This window comes from Octodon degus, unplaced genomic scaffold (genome assembly GCF_000260255.1).
Source record: "Octodon degus isolate 3935 unplaced genomic scaffold, OctDeg1.0 scaffold00013, whole genome shotgun sequence".
In the NCBI taxonomy this organism is placed as follows: domain Eukaryota; kingdom Metazoa; phylum Chordata; class Mammalia; order Rodentia; family Octodontidae; genus Octodon; species Octodon degus.
Window position 1 is genome coordinate 25,904,864 of NW_004524589.1, and position 12,476 is coordinate 25,917,339.

At 41.4% G+C, this 12,476-nt stretch overlaps 1 protein-coding gene across 1 annotated transcript in view; it reads left to right on the forward strand.

Moving 5' to 3' along the window:
- Positions 1 to 36: 36 nt before the first annotated feature.
- Positions 37 to 12,476, forward strand: part of Mzt1 (mitotic spindle organizing protein 1) — a 16,223-nt gene continuing 3,783 nt past the window's right edge. Inside the window, exons 1-2 of the mRNA XM_004626310.2 lie at positions 37 to 177; positions 8,739 to 8,884. Of these exons, the coding sequence (XP_004626367.1) occupies positions 96 to 177; positions 8,739 to 8,884 (228 nt within the window). The 5' untranslated portion in view covers positions 37 to 95. The remainder of the gene's footprint in view (positions 178 to 8,738; positions 8,885 to 12,476) is intronic.

Consider the following 12,476-nt stretch of genomic DNA (forward strand, 5'->3'; position numbering starts at 1 on the left):
CTGGCGGCGTGAGCCGGGACGCGCGGCGGCGTTGCCCGGGAGAGGAAGGCGCTCCAGTTCCGGGTCAGGCCCGGCTCCCGCCTCTCGGCCTCGCCATGGCGAGCGGCAGCGGCGGCGGGGCGGCGGGGACGGCGGCGGCGGCGGCCAACCTCAGCGCGGTGAGGGAGACCATGGACGGTGAGTGCCCGCCGCGCCCGCGTCCCGGAGCCGGGAGTCCCCGAAGCGCCCGCCGCCCCCTTCCCGTCCTGAGCAGCATCTCCGCGTCGCCTGGGCAGGGGCAGCCGAGCGGGCGGCCGCGTCTCCAGTTTCCCTTCGCCCCCGCGGTCGTTGTCCGTTCGTTGCGCGCTGCCCCGCGCCTCGTCGCGGTCGCCACCCCTCACGAGCTCGCGGGACCAAGCCCGGGCGGACGGGGCTAGCGTGTGCTGAGTCACGGTCACCGCCGGCTCCGGGCCGGGCTCCTCAGCTGGTGGGGTTTGAGTGTCTGGAGGGTGAGCTGAGCACTCGTAGTCACAGTTGTCCCCGTTTCTTTTGAACCTGGTGGCGCCAGTGCCCGGGTTTTTAGGGGTGTCTGATTTCGCGCCCCGACAAAGGTAGACCAGTATGTAGGGGTCATCTTAACTCTGCTTTGTAACGCCAGTTCTGCTTCTTCATCCATGGTGTGAGCTCGGACCAGCAGATTAGCATCTATGATGTTACCCTTACCCCCATTATATAAAACCTCATCTCTTAGGCATGTTGTGAAAACTTAATTAAGACAATCAGGTAAAAGTATGCGTACGCAATCATTTGGGTTTTGTTTTGCATCATTTGCCCTCCCACTTGCGGACACGCATCCTTGTGTCCATTTGACTTTGTAAGTTTGAGAGATGTTCAATATTGTCGTTTATTGTTCACGATGACATTTACCAAGGGGTTCCCTTATCAGCGTCTATCTCAAAAGAGAGTCCTGTGGAATTCTCACTAAGCAATGTCATCCTGCTGCCCACACCCCTGTAGATGGGAGCTTCTGATAAGTCTTCTGGACTCTACTTGCTGCCGCTCTCTTTTCCAGAATTACATATGGTGTTTGAGCTTTTGCCTTTCAACTGCGTACGGAATCAGTATCTACTTTGCTGTTCGCAAGATAGCATCTAGCCTGTTTCTTCGTGCTTCACGATATCTCAGGGCTTGTTTTACTTTTGTGCACACAAAGAATGGGTATCCATATAATCTATTGTACCTTTTTAAATAGGATTCATAGTATGGCGCATCAAGACAGGGTCTCACTATGTTGGCAAGGCTAGGCTTGGACTACCATTCTTCCTGCCCCATCTTCCCAAGCACTGCAGATTACTTGTTTCAGTAGAAAATTTCTTATTCTTTTTTTTTTTTTTTTTCTTTTCATTAGCATCAATAAAATCTATGATTGCTTCAGGAGAGATCTTGGGCCATCTGTTGACTTTTTTCAGTGTCATTTTGCCTAGGAATAAGGGAGGTGTCTACAGGGTGTTCAAGGTCTCTACTAGATCGGACTGGTAGTGATCCCCCTATTTACAGCCTCCCATGAGCTGCCCCAGTTGCTCTCAATCGTCATCACACCCAGTCTCAATTGCTGTCTCAGTGTGCCCCTGGGTTAGGGCAGGCCTGGCACCACCAGCCCAGGGATCAAACTCCCAGCCCCTGCGCCTGCTTCCAGGCGCTTTAATCCGCTGAGCTATGTGGCCGGCCTGAAAATTTCAATCATATGTCTGGTGAAGCTTCTCATAGATACATGAGATCTAAAAGTTTTCATTGGTGGCATTATCAAGATATTTTCTGACAGAACTGGTGTGAATATAGAGTAAAAAAACATGAAAAATGGAAGACCAGACTTTTTAATTGAAGGAGGATAATGTGGATTTTTATTGTACTTAAATCAGTCTATGACAGTCAACATGACCAGTTTTTGAGTCATGACCAGTTACTGAGTCTCTTCTCTCTTCTCGGGGGAAGCTTGGGTCTACCTAGTTTCCTTCCCTTCTATCAGTACTAGCTGCCAGTGATTTAAACATCTGTGGGTGCCAGTGGTTTGGAACAGTTGCAGACCAGAGTTGTAAAATATTTTTATTTTAGTTATGAAATGAAAGGCTTTTTTTTTTTTTTTTTATAGATACTTCACAGATGGAAGGAGGGAGGTAAAGCTTTGTCATATCAGCTGCATACTTACTCTGAAAGAACCTTATGTGTCCCAGCCCTGGTGTAATATAAGATCTGTTGCATAAGATCCTCTGCTTTTATCCTTGGAGCCTCAATGTTGTCTTCCAACATTTGCTCTTAGGCCTTTTCAGTTCTTTTTTCCTCTAATGTACCTCATTGCCTCTTGCTTTTCAGCATCTGTTGCTAGCTGTATACTTTAATTTTTATTTTTACTGTAGAAATTTCCTTATGATTTAATTCATCTAATTTTAGTAATACAATTCCTCTAATTTTAGGTTTATTACCTGTATATTTTTGCTAACTACATACTACTTTTTAGAGGCACCAGTGTAGTGTTACTTTATGTGTCAGATGTAAACTTATACGTGCATGGTACAGAAGAGTTGAGAGCTGAGGGGCAATTGTAGGGCAGTTCCAGTGAAACGGAACTCAGTCTGGTTTTCTCACATCTCCACCATACCCATTTCTTCACTAAGCCTTTTCAGTTCTTCAGTCATCTCAGATTTATTTTTTTCATCTGTCCATGCCATTTCTTGGTCTTTCACCAAAAATGCAATAACTGAGCACCGTTTGACACATGCTCCACTCTTTTTCAAAATTCATTCCATAACCTGTAGTCTCTTTATTTTTTTTCAAAGTTTTATTGATAAACAGCAATGAGACAGTTTCAAATCAAATCGGAAGTACAGTTTCAACAAATAATACACTGCATATATTCTTCTTAGTGGTTAATTGCTGTACAAGATGCGACTTTGGAACCTATTTACAAACACCATTAGAACAAATCATTCTATTCATTAAGAGAATGCAACTATATATCTATCCTAACCACTTTGAATACACAGATAGAAAATGGACATTCATCAGTATACCCCATTTTTCCTAAGTTCCGTTATTGAATATTATAGGTGTGTAAACTCAGCAAAATATTCTAAAGGAGTGTAGTCTCTTTAAAATGCAAGCCTGAACTTTTTAGACTCTGATATTATATCTTCCGAATCTTCCCAAAGTCTTAAATCTTTAGTAGGACATATGGATTTCCCAAACCTATTGTTTTATGTCCTCTCATTCCCTTGATAATATTTCTTTCATATTAGCTGTTCAGGTCTGTGAACTTACCAAGTTTCCTCCAGTCTATGAACCATTGCATAACCTATGTTTGTGATCACTGCCTAACTGGCCATTCCAAATTTGGTGACATAAACAGGTTGCTCTTCCTCTTGCTTCTGGTTGATTCCTGCTCAAAGTGTTCAAGCTATCTTTCCAACCTTGGTAAGATGCCATTCTAATTTGTTTCAAAAGTATACTGTGTTCTTTTCTTTTCTTTTACTTAGAACTGGGATCAATCTCAGTCAGCTTTGTGCTACTATAACTGAATATATGATAGTGAGCAATTTATGAAAAATAGATTCCATTTTCATCATCCAAAGTTGAGACTCCTGTAATTGCCAAGGCTGCTTGGTGCATTATCTCCTGGAGGAAGGTGAAGGGAACCATCCCTGTGTTTAAGGAAGGGAGTGGAAAGGCACCAAATCCATTCTTGTGTCAGGAAACCACTGACCTCTCCCAAGATAATGGTACTAATCCACTCCTTAAGGCAGAGCCCTCCTGGCCTGATCACCTGTGAAGTGTCCCACTTCTCAAGACCATTGCATTGGGTGTGAAATTTCTGGCACAAGAACCTTATTGCACACCTTTAAACCATAGCAAACAGTTACTTTAATATTGCTTACCTAGACTGTATGTCTGAAAATTGGGAATTTATCTGTCTTGTCCACAGTTATGTTCCCAGCAGCAGCATAATATGTACGAAATGCATATAAGTACCTGTTAGACAATAGGCTTTGCGGAAATAGTTATTGATTATCGTATGTAAAGATAAGAAGTAAAGCTCAATGTGTTGTTTAGAACTGAGACAGATCTGAAAGGCAGCATGGAATTATACTGCTGAAAGGAAAGGGCAGAAGACAAAAGCATGAACAAAAGTGTGAAGGCAAGAATAAGCCAGATGAGGTAACGCATGCCTCTAATCCCAGTACCCTGGGAAGCTGAAACAGGAGGATCATAAGTTTGAACCCAGTTTGAGCAGTTTAGCAACTTTCTGAGATACAGTCTCAAAAAATTTTTCGAAGTGGAGTACTGCAACAATAATAATAGAAGGGCTGGGAATGTAGCTCAGTGTGAAGGTCTTGGACTTAATGTGGGGTACCATGAAAAAAGAAAGAAAAGAGGGAGCTCAGTATTTTTAGGTAGGGGTCTACCATGAAAAGCACAGACTGGGGACAGAGGTCGAATTTGTTATCAAATTAGTGGTGATGGGTCTAACTGTTGCTGCCTGTCAGCAAATTTAGGCATTCCTAAGTGCCTATTCCAAATTTAGTGACATAAATAGGTATGACGTCTCCTCACAGTTTTAGGTATTCACAGCACTCTCACATTCCAGGTGGACGGTGACTTTGCCTGGAGCTGTCGCAGAGCCTCTTCACATAGCTAGGTTCTGCTGCTGTCAGCTGGGCCCACTGGATGACTGTTGTGTGATTGTAGGGTTTCCTCACATACCACATAGTGGCTGGGCTCCTAGGGAGTTTCAAGAGAGCCTGAGGAGCACCATTGCTCCGGAGCTCAGTGCGGTGTCACTGCAGGAGACTGAGGGGGCCAGGGTTAAGAAAGCCATGAATGCAGGGTTGTTAATGCAATGCTGCTTCCTGGGGCTGTATCAGGAGTGTGTGTTTATAGGGAGCAGCGGTGGGATGGATAAAATGAAGCTAGCCCAATGAAAAACAAGGCTCTCCCAAGCGCAGTGTTCTCCTGCTGCAGTTAGGAAGTCTACATAATTTATTAACCACACTAGGTCAAAGGGGAAGAGCTGCTTATTTCAGTGATTGATGAAAACTGTAAGACTTAACGTTTTTTTCTCTTTTGTTAAACTCTTAACAAAAGAAAATAGTACATTTTAAGTGTGCTTTTAATTAAAGATAACCGTATGGAGCCAACATCATTTTTAGTGTAGTTAAATATGTTCCAAATAGGATTAGGAACAACCACTTCAGCTGATTTTTTAAAATACCATTCTGATTTTAAGAATTTGCCAAATAGCATAGGATAAGAAAAGACTTATTTTTTTTTTTGTTAGTACATGTATGCAGTACACAATGTTCACATTGTTTGTGTGGAATTAGTACATGCACATAAGACATCTTTATTCCTTTTTTATCCCCTTTCCCTTTCCCTCTATCTCCTGACCCCTTTCCCATTTCAGAAAGCTCTGTCTTCCCACTTCATAGTATCTATTTCTTATTTTGTTCTCTATTTATAATTTGAGTTTCTTGTATAAGAGAAACCACATGTTTTTTAAACTTGTTTATGGTTTATTTCATTAAACATTATATTCTCAATTTGTTTTTAAAGGAGACAACTTAAAAATTCAAAGATTATCTGACTACAAAGTATAAGAGAACCATTGAAAAATTGTTAAATGTAACCAGAATTAGTTATGACAAATGGCTATAAAATTAAATATATGATATCCAATCTACCAAGAGTAGCCATTCAAATATACAAAGATGAAACAGAATCCATTTATGAAAATAGTCAAAAATACGAGTTACAGAAAGTGAAGAGTCAGTATCGTCAGTTGAAAACTTGCTCTCTTTCTACTGCAAGCATGTAAAAATGATAGGAAATAAGAAAAAAATGTAATCATGAGACTAACCATGTTCAAAAACAAGAAAAGGAGGTCTCCATTGATTAAAAGAGAGGCTACTCTCCAAAGAAAGGAGCAGATGGGCCCACAGCAGGGACTGGGAATAGAACCTGAGGATGCATGCTGCCATGTCTACATGAACCTTGGGGTCACAAAGGTGCCATCTGCCACTGCCAGACACTGAGAAGCACCATCCCTGTCTTCTGGGTCTGGAGCCCGGAGACTTCTGTAGGATCTGCTCCAGAGGGCTGAGGCCAGGGTGAGACTCCATAACCACGAGCATGTGGACAACCCAGGGCATCTAAGAGAAACAGCATAAAAGAATCACAAAGCACTAAAGTGATGAAAACATGGATAACTAAAATGGAAAAGGAGACAACTTAGTATAGTAACAGTTAAACCTTGTATTGAGCCCTGCCATTTGCCAAACACCATCCTAAGAGTGTCCTTTATTCCTTATGCTAATCCTAGAAATAAGCACTATCTTTTAAGAATGGTGAAAGAAAGACACAGGGATTAATTTGCCCAGTAATAAAGCTAGAATTTGAACCCTGGATAACCTGACTCTTGACTGCTAACCACTCTGTTGCTGCTTATTTAAACTTCAAGAAATAAATATGAGATTAACCTCAAAATCAGCATTAAGAATACAGTCTTTCATAGGTGAAGGCAGGAATAACAGCCAACAAATAAGAAATGGGTATAAATAGGCATTTGGTTAATGAAACAAGATCAGATGATTATAGGAGAAATTGAAATCTCAGAATTTGGCAAATAACATGAACTAGGTGGATACAACCAAAGAGCAAAGGATTAGCAAATTGGACTATCCAACTAAAGAAATGAAAATGGGATGAGATGGGCTCTCACTTTCCATCCAACACACAGAACCAGGGGCCAGGTTTACACCCCTCTCTGTAAAAACAAAACCCAGGTTAAATACACATTGTAGAGATTTTCTGGACGTTGGATGGTTGGCATGGAAGGACAGTGATCTCAGTGACAGGAGAAAAGGGAGTCCCTCTGTTGCACCAGACCACTGTGTTTAGAGAGTTCCTAAGGGAGAACAGAACTTGAACAGACTAAATTCTGGAGAATCCTCCTTGAGCATTGAGCAGACCCACTCAAAGGTTAGGGGAAGACTAGTTTACCATGCCCACTCATGGCATAGGATTTTGGCATTTTGCCCCAGAGAATAGAAGACAGTTACTGAAACACTGGAGTATGGCTCTTGGAAGCCTCTTGCCTCTGGAACGGAGAATAATCAGCCCTATACTGAGCAGCATCTCTGGTTCTGCCAAAAAAGTTTGACAAGACCTGGAAGGATCACACAGTTGCCATACAACTATGCCCCTACAAGACTCAGAAATGTTTTCAGAAATACAAAATGTATTAGCCCAACAAAGTAAAATTGTCAATGTTTGGCGTTTTTGAGGGTTACAGGATACATAAACTAGGAAAAAAGGGCCATTGATAGGAAAATGCAATGAATCAACATAGAAATGTCAGATATTAGAATCAGATGAGTGCGGTAGAACTGTACCCTATTCAAAAGTTTAATGGGGACATGGGAGACACAACTCAAAATTTCTAGAAATGAAAAGTATTTGATTTTTTTTTTAAATTGAAATGGGCCTAATTCATGACCATCATGAATTCTGTGGTATTGGTAACTTGTCCATTCTTCCCAAATATGTATTTTCATGAAATTCACATAATCCCAGTGAAATATACTATTTGAACTGTTTTTTTTTTTTAAACAGTCTTAAGTGTACCCAAAGAATAAGAGGGCTTGTAACATGAAAGATGAGAAGAATCTATTACATATAATTAAATTTTAATTTAAAATATGGCTCTGTCACAAGAAAAACATGCAACAGAACTGTATGGGTATTTAGTTGTGTGACATTTTGGTTGAGGAATAAAGGGTAAGTCCTTCAATAAATTGTGCTTAAATGACTTATTGTGGGAGGAAAAGGAGAAGTTAAACCTTTTACATAGAGTCAAGGACTTGTGGGGGAAAGGGGGGAAGTAAACTTCCCCAGCCAGGAAAGATTGCTGGTGAGTATGATGTTTACATGGGAATGACAGTAAACATGCAAGATAAAATGATACAGGAAACAACGAATAAAATACCGACAATTGACTAAAAGCTCTGAGCACACTGGGGAACAACCGGAATTAAAGTTTAACAGAATTATTGTATTGCATTGGGTAATAGCAGATTCTTGGAAAATCATTTGGATAACCTAAATTCTCTTCTATGCTAGCACTTCTTGTGTCAAAGATAGATATTTTTATAAACTACAATAACATACAGTACTGTAAGTTAAAAAGTACTGGATTTCATATCTTATCAGATTCAACAATATTATTCTGTTTGTAAAGACTTTACAGTCCTTAAATATATTCCTGACTGAGCTGTCCCACTTCTAGATATGTATCCTAATGAAATAAAATTAAGCTAGCATGTACAGGTAGGTGCTTATCAAAATACTATTTTAATGGGGGAAACACAGCAACCTAACCCTTAAAGTATGGTGTCTGCATGAACTAGAATGTTGTACAACTAATGAGATCTTTATGAAAGAGTTAGAAAATAAGTATTCAGAATAATTCTGATACTGAATGGTAGATGATGCCCTAAGGAATAAAAGGTGATTATGTGATGGGAGGTGGTAGGTTCATTTTCCAGTTTCTAAAACTTAAGACACATTCCAAGGCAGCGTGCCTAATGTCCAGATCCTGAGATGCTGTGCAGGTTTCTTGATATTTTGCAGGAACATATGAATTGAAAACAAGTTGTGTGTATTCTTGAATGTTGTAAGCTTTTTAAACCTTTTTAATATCTTTTTTTCAGTTCTGCTTGAGATTTCAAAAATTTTGAATACGGGCTTAGATATGGAAACTCTGTCCATTTGTGTACGACTTTGTGAACAAGGCATTAACCCAGAAGCTTTATCGTCCGTCATTAAGGAACTTCGCAAGGCTACTGAAGTGCTGAAGGTTAGAAATTCATGCATGTGTGTTTATTCTGAAAGGTACTATGTTTAGGACATGATTAAGGTTGAAGTTACGTCCAAGGTTAAGTGAGTTAAACTGCTCTCTCGGTTACTTTTCTCTTGTTGCTGGAACAAAATACCCAACACTCAAAATTAAGGAAGGAAACAGTTTATTTAGCCCGGTTAGTGGAGGTTTCAGGCCATACTCAGCTGGCTCCAAGGCAGAGTAGCACATGGCAGAGGGCAGTAGTTCATGGCGGTGGAATACAACAAAAGAACAAAGCAAATGGGGGGAGTAGTGGCAACAAAAGGTACAGAGAGCAAGTCTGTCTCTTATGTTGCATTCAGGCTAATCGCCGCAGGCTGGGTATAGCACTCACACCCATAATCCCAGCAGCACTCACACCCATAGTCCCAGCACTAGATCATGAATTAATCATGAAGTCTAGAAGTCCGCCCCATAACTGCATGAATCTTTGGAGGTATGCCTAGCACAAACTACTAACATCATCAGGAGACATTCTCAAGACCAGGAGCTTTCCAGATCACAGAAATTGCTGTTATGGATCATTTTGTCTTTTTCCAGAAACTTCTGATTATTTTTAGAATTTTATCATGTACAGAGTAGAATCACCTCCTCCCTCAAGCCCCACCCCAAAGAAAAGAGGTATGACTCAGGCTGATACTGATGCATATGACCTCATTTAGAAGCGATGTCTGTGCACATGTAATCAAGTTAGGATGAGACTGTTGCGTTAAAGTAGCTTTTAATTCACTGGGCACAGATCCACAGAGATAACACTATGCTGTAGAGAGGGAAGAAGCATTGTGTTATGGAGGCAGAGATCAGAGTGATGCGCATACAAGCCAAGGAAAGCCACGGATTATTACCTGCTATCGAAGGCAGGAAGGTCTAAGGAAGGACCAACCCTTCCCTGGACTCTTGAGAAAGAGCATGGCCTCCTACCACATTGTTTTGGCTTGTAGAAATATGAAAAAATAAATGCCGGTTATATTGAATTTCCTGGATTCTGGCACTGTTATATAGCCATTGAAGTCTAATTAGTACTGGAAAGTGGGCTGCAGCTGGAACAAAAATTTATTTTGGAATTGGATAATGGTTAGACTAGAAAGTTTCAAGGTGCTTAATGGGAAAAACTTCCATTGCCTTGAAGAGACCTGAAAGAACTGAGAACATTAAGGGTGGCTGTAGTGAGTGAGCAGAAAGAAGAGAGGAAAGCTGTAGGGACAGCATTAGCTCTTTCAGAGAATACATAGAACATTAGGGTTGGGGTTTTGCTGTAGTATAAATGCTAGTGGCAATTTTGGGGAAGTCCCAGACACGAGAACACTTATTGGGCACTGAGGAAAAGTGATCCTTATGTACAGTGACAGAACTTGGCAGAATTATGCTGTACCATTAGGAGGACACTTACTGTTTATGAACAGTGAACTTGATACTTAGCTGAGGAAATTTCCAAGCAAAGTACGAAAGGTACATCTTGATTTTTTTCTTTGGTTCTTCTAATAAAATGAGAGAAATAAAAAGTTGAGAAAGGAATTGCTAAGAGAATAGCAATGGCATTTGAGTTTGAAAACCTCTTGGGGGGCCGGGGAGATAGCTCAGTAGAATAAACGCTTGACTGGCAAGCGCAAGGGCCTGAGTTCAATCCCTGGTTCTGCAAAAAAAAAAAAAAAAAAATTGAAAACCTCTTGGCCTTGGGGCTGGTGAGATACCTCCATGGACTAAAGCACCCACTTAGGCAAGCTTGGGCAAGACGGGGACTTGGTTGGATCCCTGGCACCACATGCTGCACCGGCCCCGCCCCCAGGGTGGGCTGAGCCAGCCACAGAGTCCGGGCACTGGGGAGGCTGACAACAGGAGGATCACTGTGAGTTCAAACTGCATAGTAAGACCCTGTAACAATCAATCCATTCAAAAAAGAAAGAAAAAGAAAAACCTCTTGGCCTGTCTGGCTGGCATGCTGAGGAGGCAGGGCTAGCAGTATGCCAGGCAGCACTGCAGAAATGAGGTGTATGATAGCCCAGTCATCCGTCTCAGCGCAAGCTCTGCCAACTTGGACTGAAAGGGACAGAGTAACATGAAGGAAAGCCACCAGATTGCTGGAGTCCTGTAGGGAAGAAACGGGTGTCCTTAGCTGTGAGCATGTGTTGTCCTCAGGGTAAGGAAGAAGTCTGGAGGTGGTGCTGTTGGCTGCCATGACCACAGAGAGCTGGCTACCTTTCTCCAAATGCAAACTAACCGTCTTTTAATTGCTAAGATGGGAGCAGGAAAAATATCAAGTTCCCTCTCTTGCTTGCACATCCAGTCTGACTTAAAATGTCTTGGTGATTTTATTTATATGTTTATGTAGCAGCAGTTCATGAATAGTGAAACTTGTCACATTAAAATTTGTTCAACAATGAAGAGATTTTTGTTTTATATCTAAGAAGGTGGGGATTACATGAGAAGTACAACTTCCTCATCTCTCAGATTATTTTCTAAAGATTTTCAAAGTTTGTGGGTTTTGTGGTTTCAGGTACCTTTTGAGGATGTGAGGCTGATCTCCCTACACCATCTGTCACTCCATTGATTGCCAGGGTTGGTTTGGCTGGTCTGGCTGGCTCGGCGCTGTTCCTTTCCTCCCTCAGCCCTCTGTGTACTCCCTCCCAAAACTGCACTAGGTTGAAGGGACAGACACCCCCGATAGAGGAGGGCTATTTCCTTGGTCAAGGGTATAAAAGTAGCTGCACTCCCCTGCTAGGACCGCCAAACAAGTTCTCAAGATTCAAATACCTTTTGATTATTAAATCTAACATGGGAAGTAAAAACGACATACTCAAAAGTGAAGATTCGTTATGTAATAGGCACTCAGCAGTCACTACCAGCACCTTACAAAGCTTGCTTTAGTGCCCTCCTCTGCAGCTACTAATCTTGACTTTTGTAGTAGATTTCCACAGATTTGTAAATAAACATGGATCAGGGCCCACAATATAGCTCAGTGGACTAAGCGCTTGCTTAGGTAAGTGCAGGGGCCAGAGTTTGATCCCTGGCACCAAATGCCGTGCCAGCCCCACCCCTGGGCATGCTGACCAGAGAGAGTCCAGGCATGGTGGCACACGCCTGTAATTCCAGCATTGGACAGCAGAAATTAGGAGGATTGCTGTGAGTCTGAGCTGCGTAGTGAGAACCTGCACCCAAAGAACCCCCAAAAAACTTTAAATAGACATGGATCTAAAAATACTATAGTTTAATTTTAATACTTAAAATTTTGAACTCCATATAAATGGAATTGTTTAACCATCTTTTTAGCAGATTTTTTTGATTTAAGATTGTCTATATGTTGTATACAAATGTAAAGCATTCCTTTTTCCTGAAGTGGTTTCGTTCAATAAATATATCACAATTTTTATCCTTTCTTTTGAGAATAGAGATTTTCATTTGTGGACCTGTTACAAAAAATGGTACTTGAGCCTTGTAACCCATCTCCTGATGGCATGTGTCTGTACATTTATGTCTGATGTTTACCTAGAAATAAAATTGCTGCATTGTAGGTTGGGTGTAACTTCCACTTGAATAGGTAATAATCTAAAAA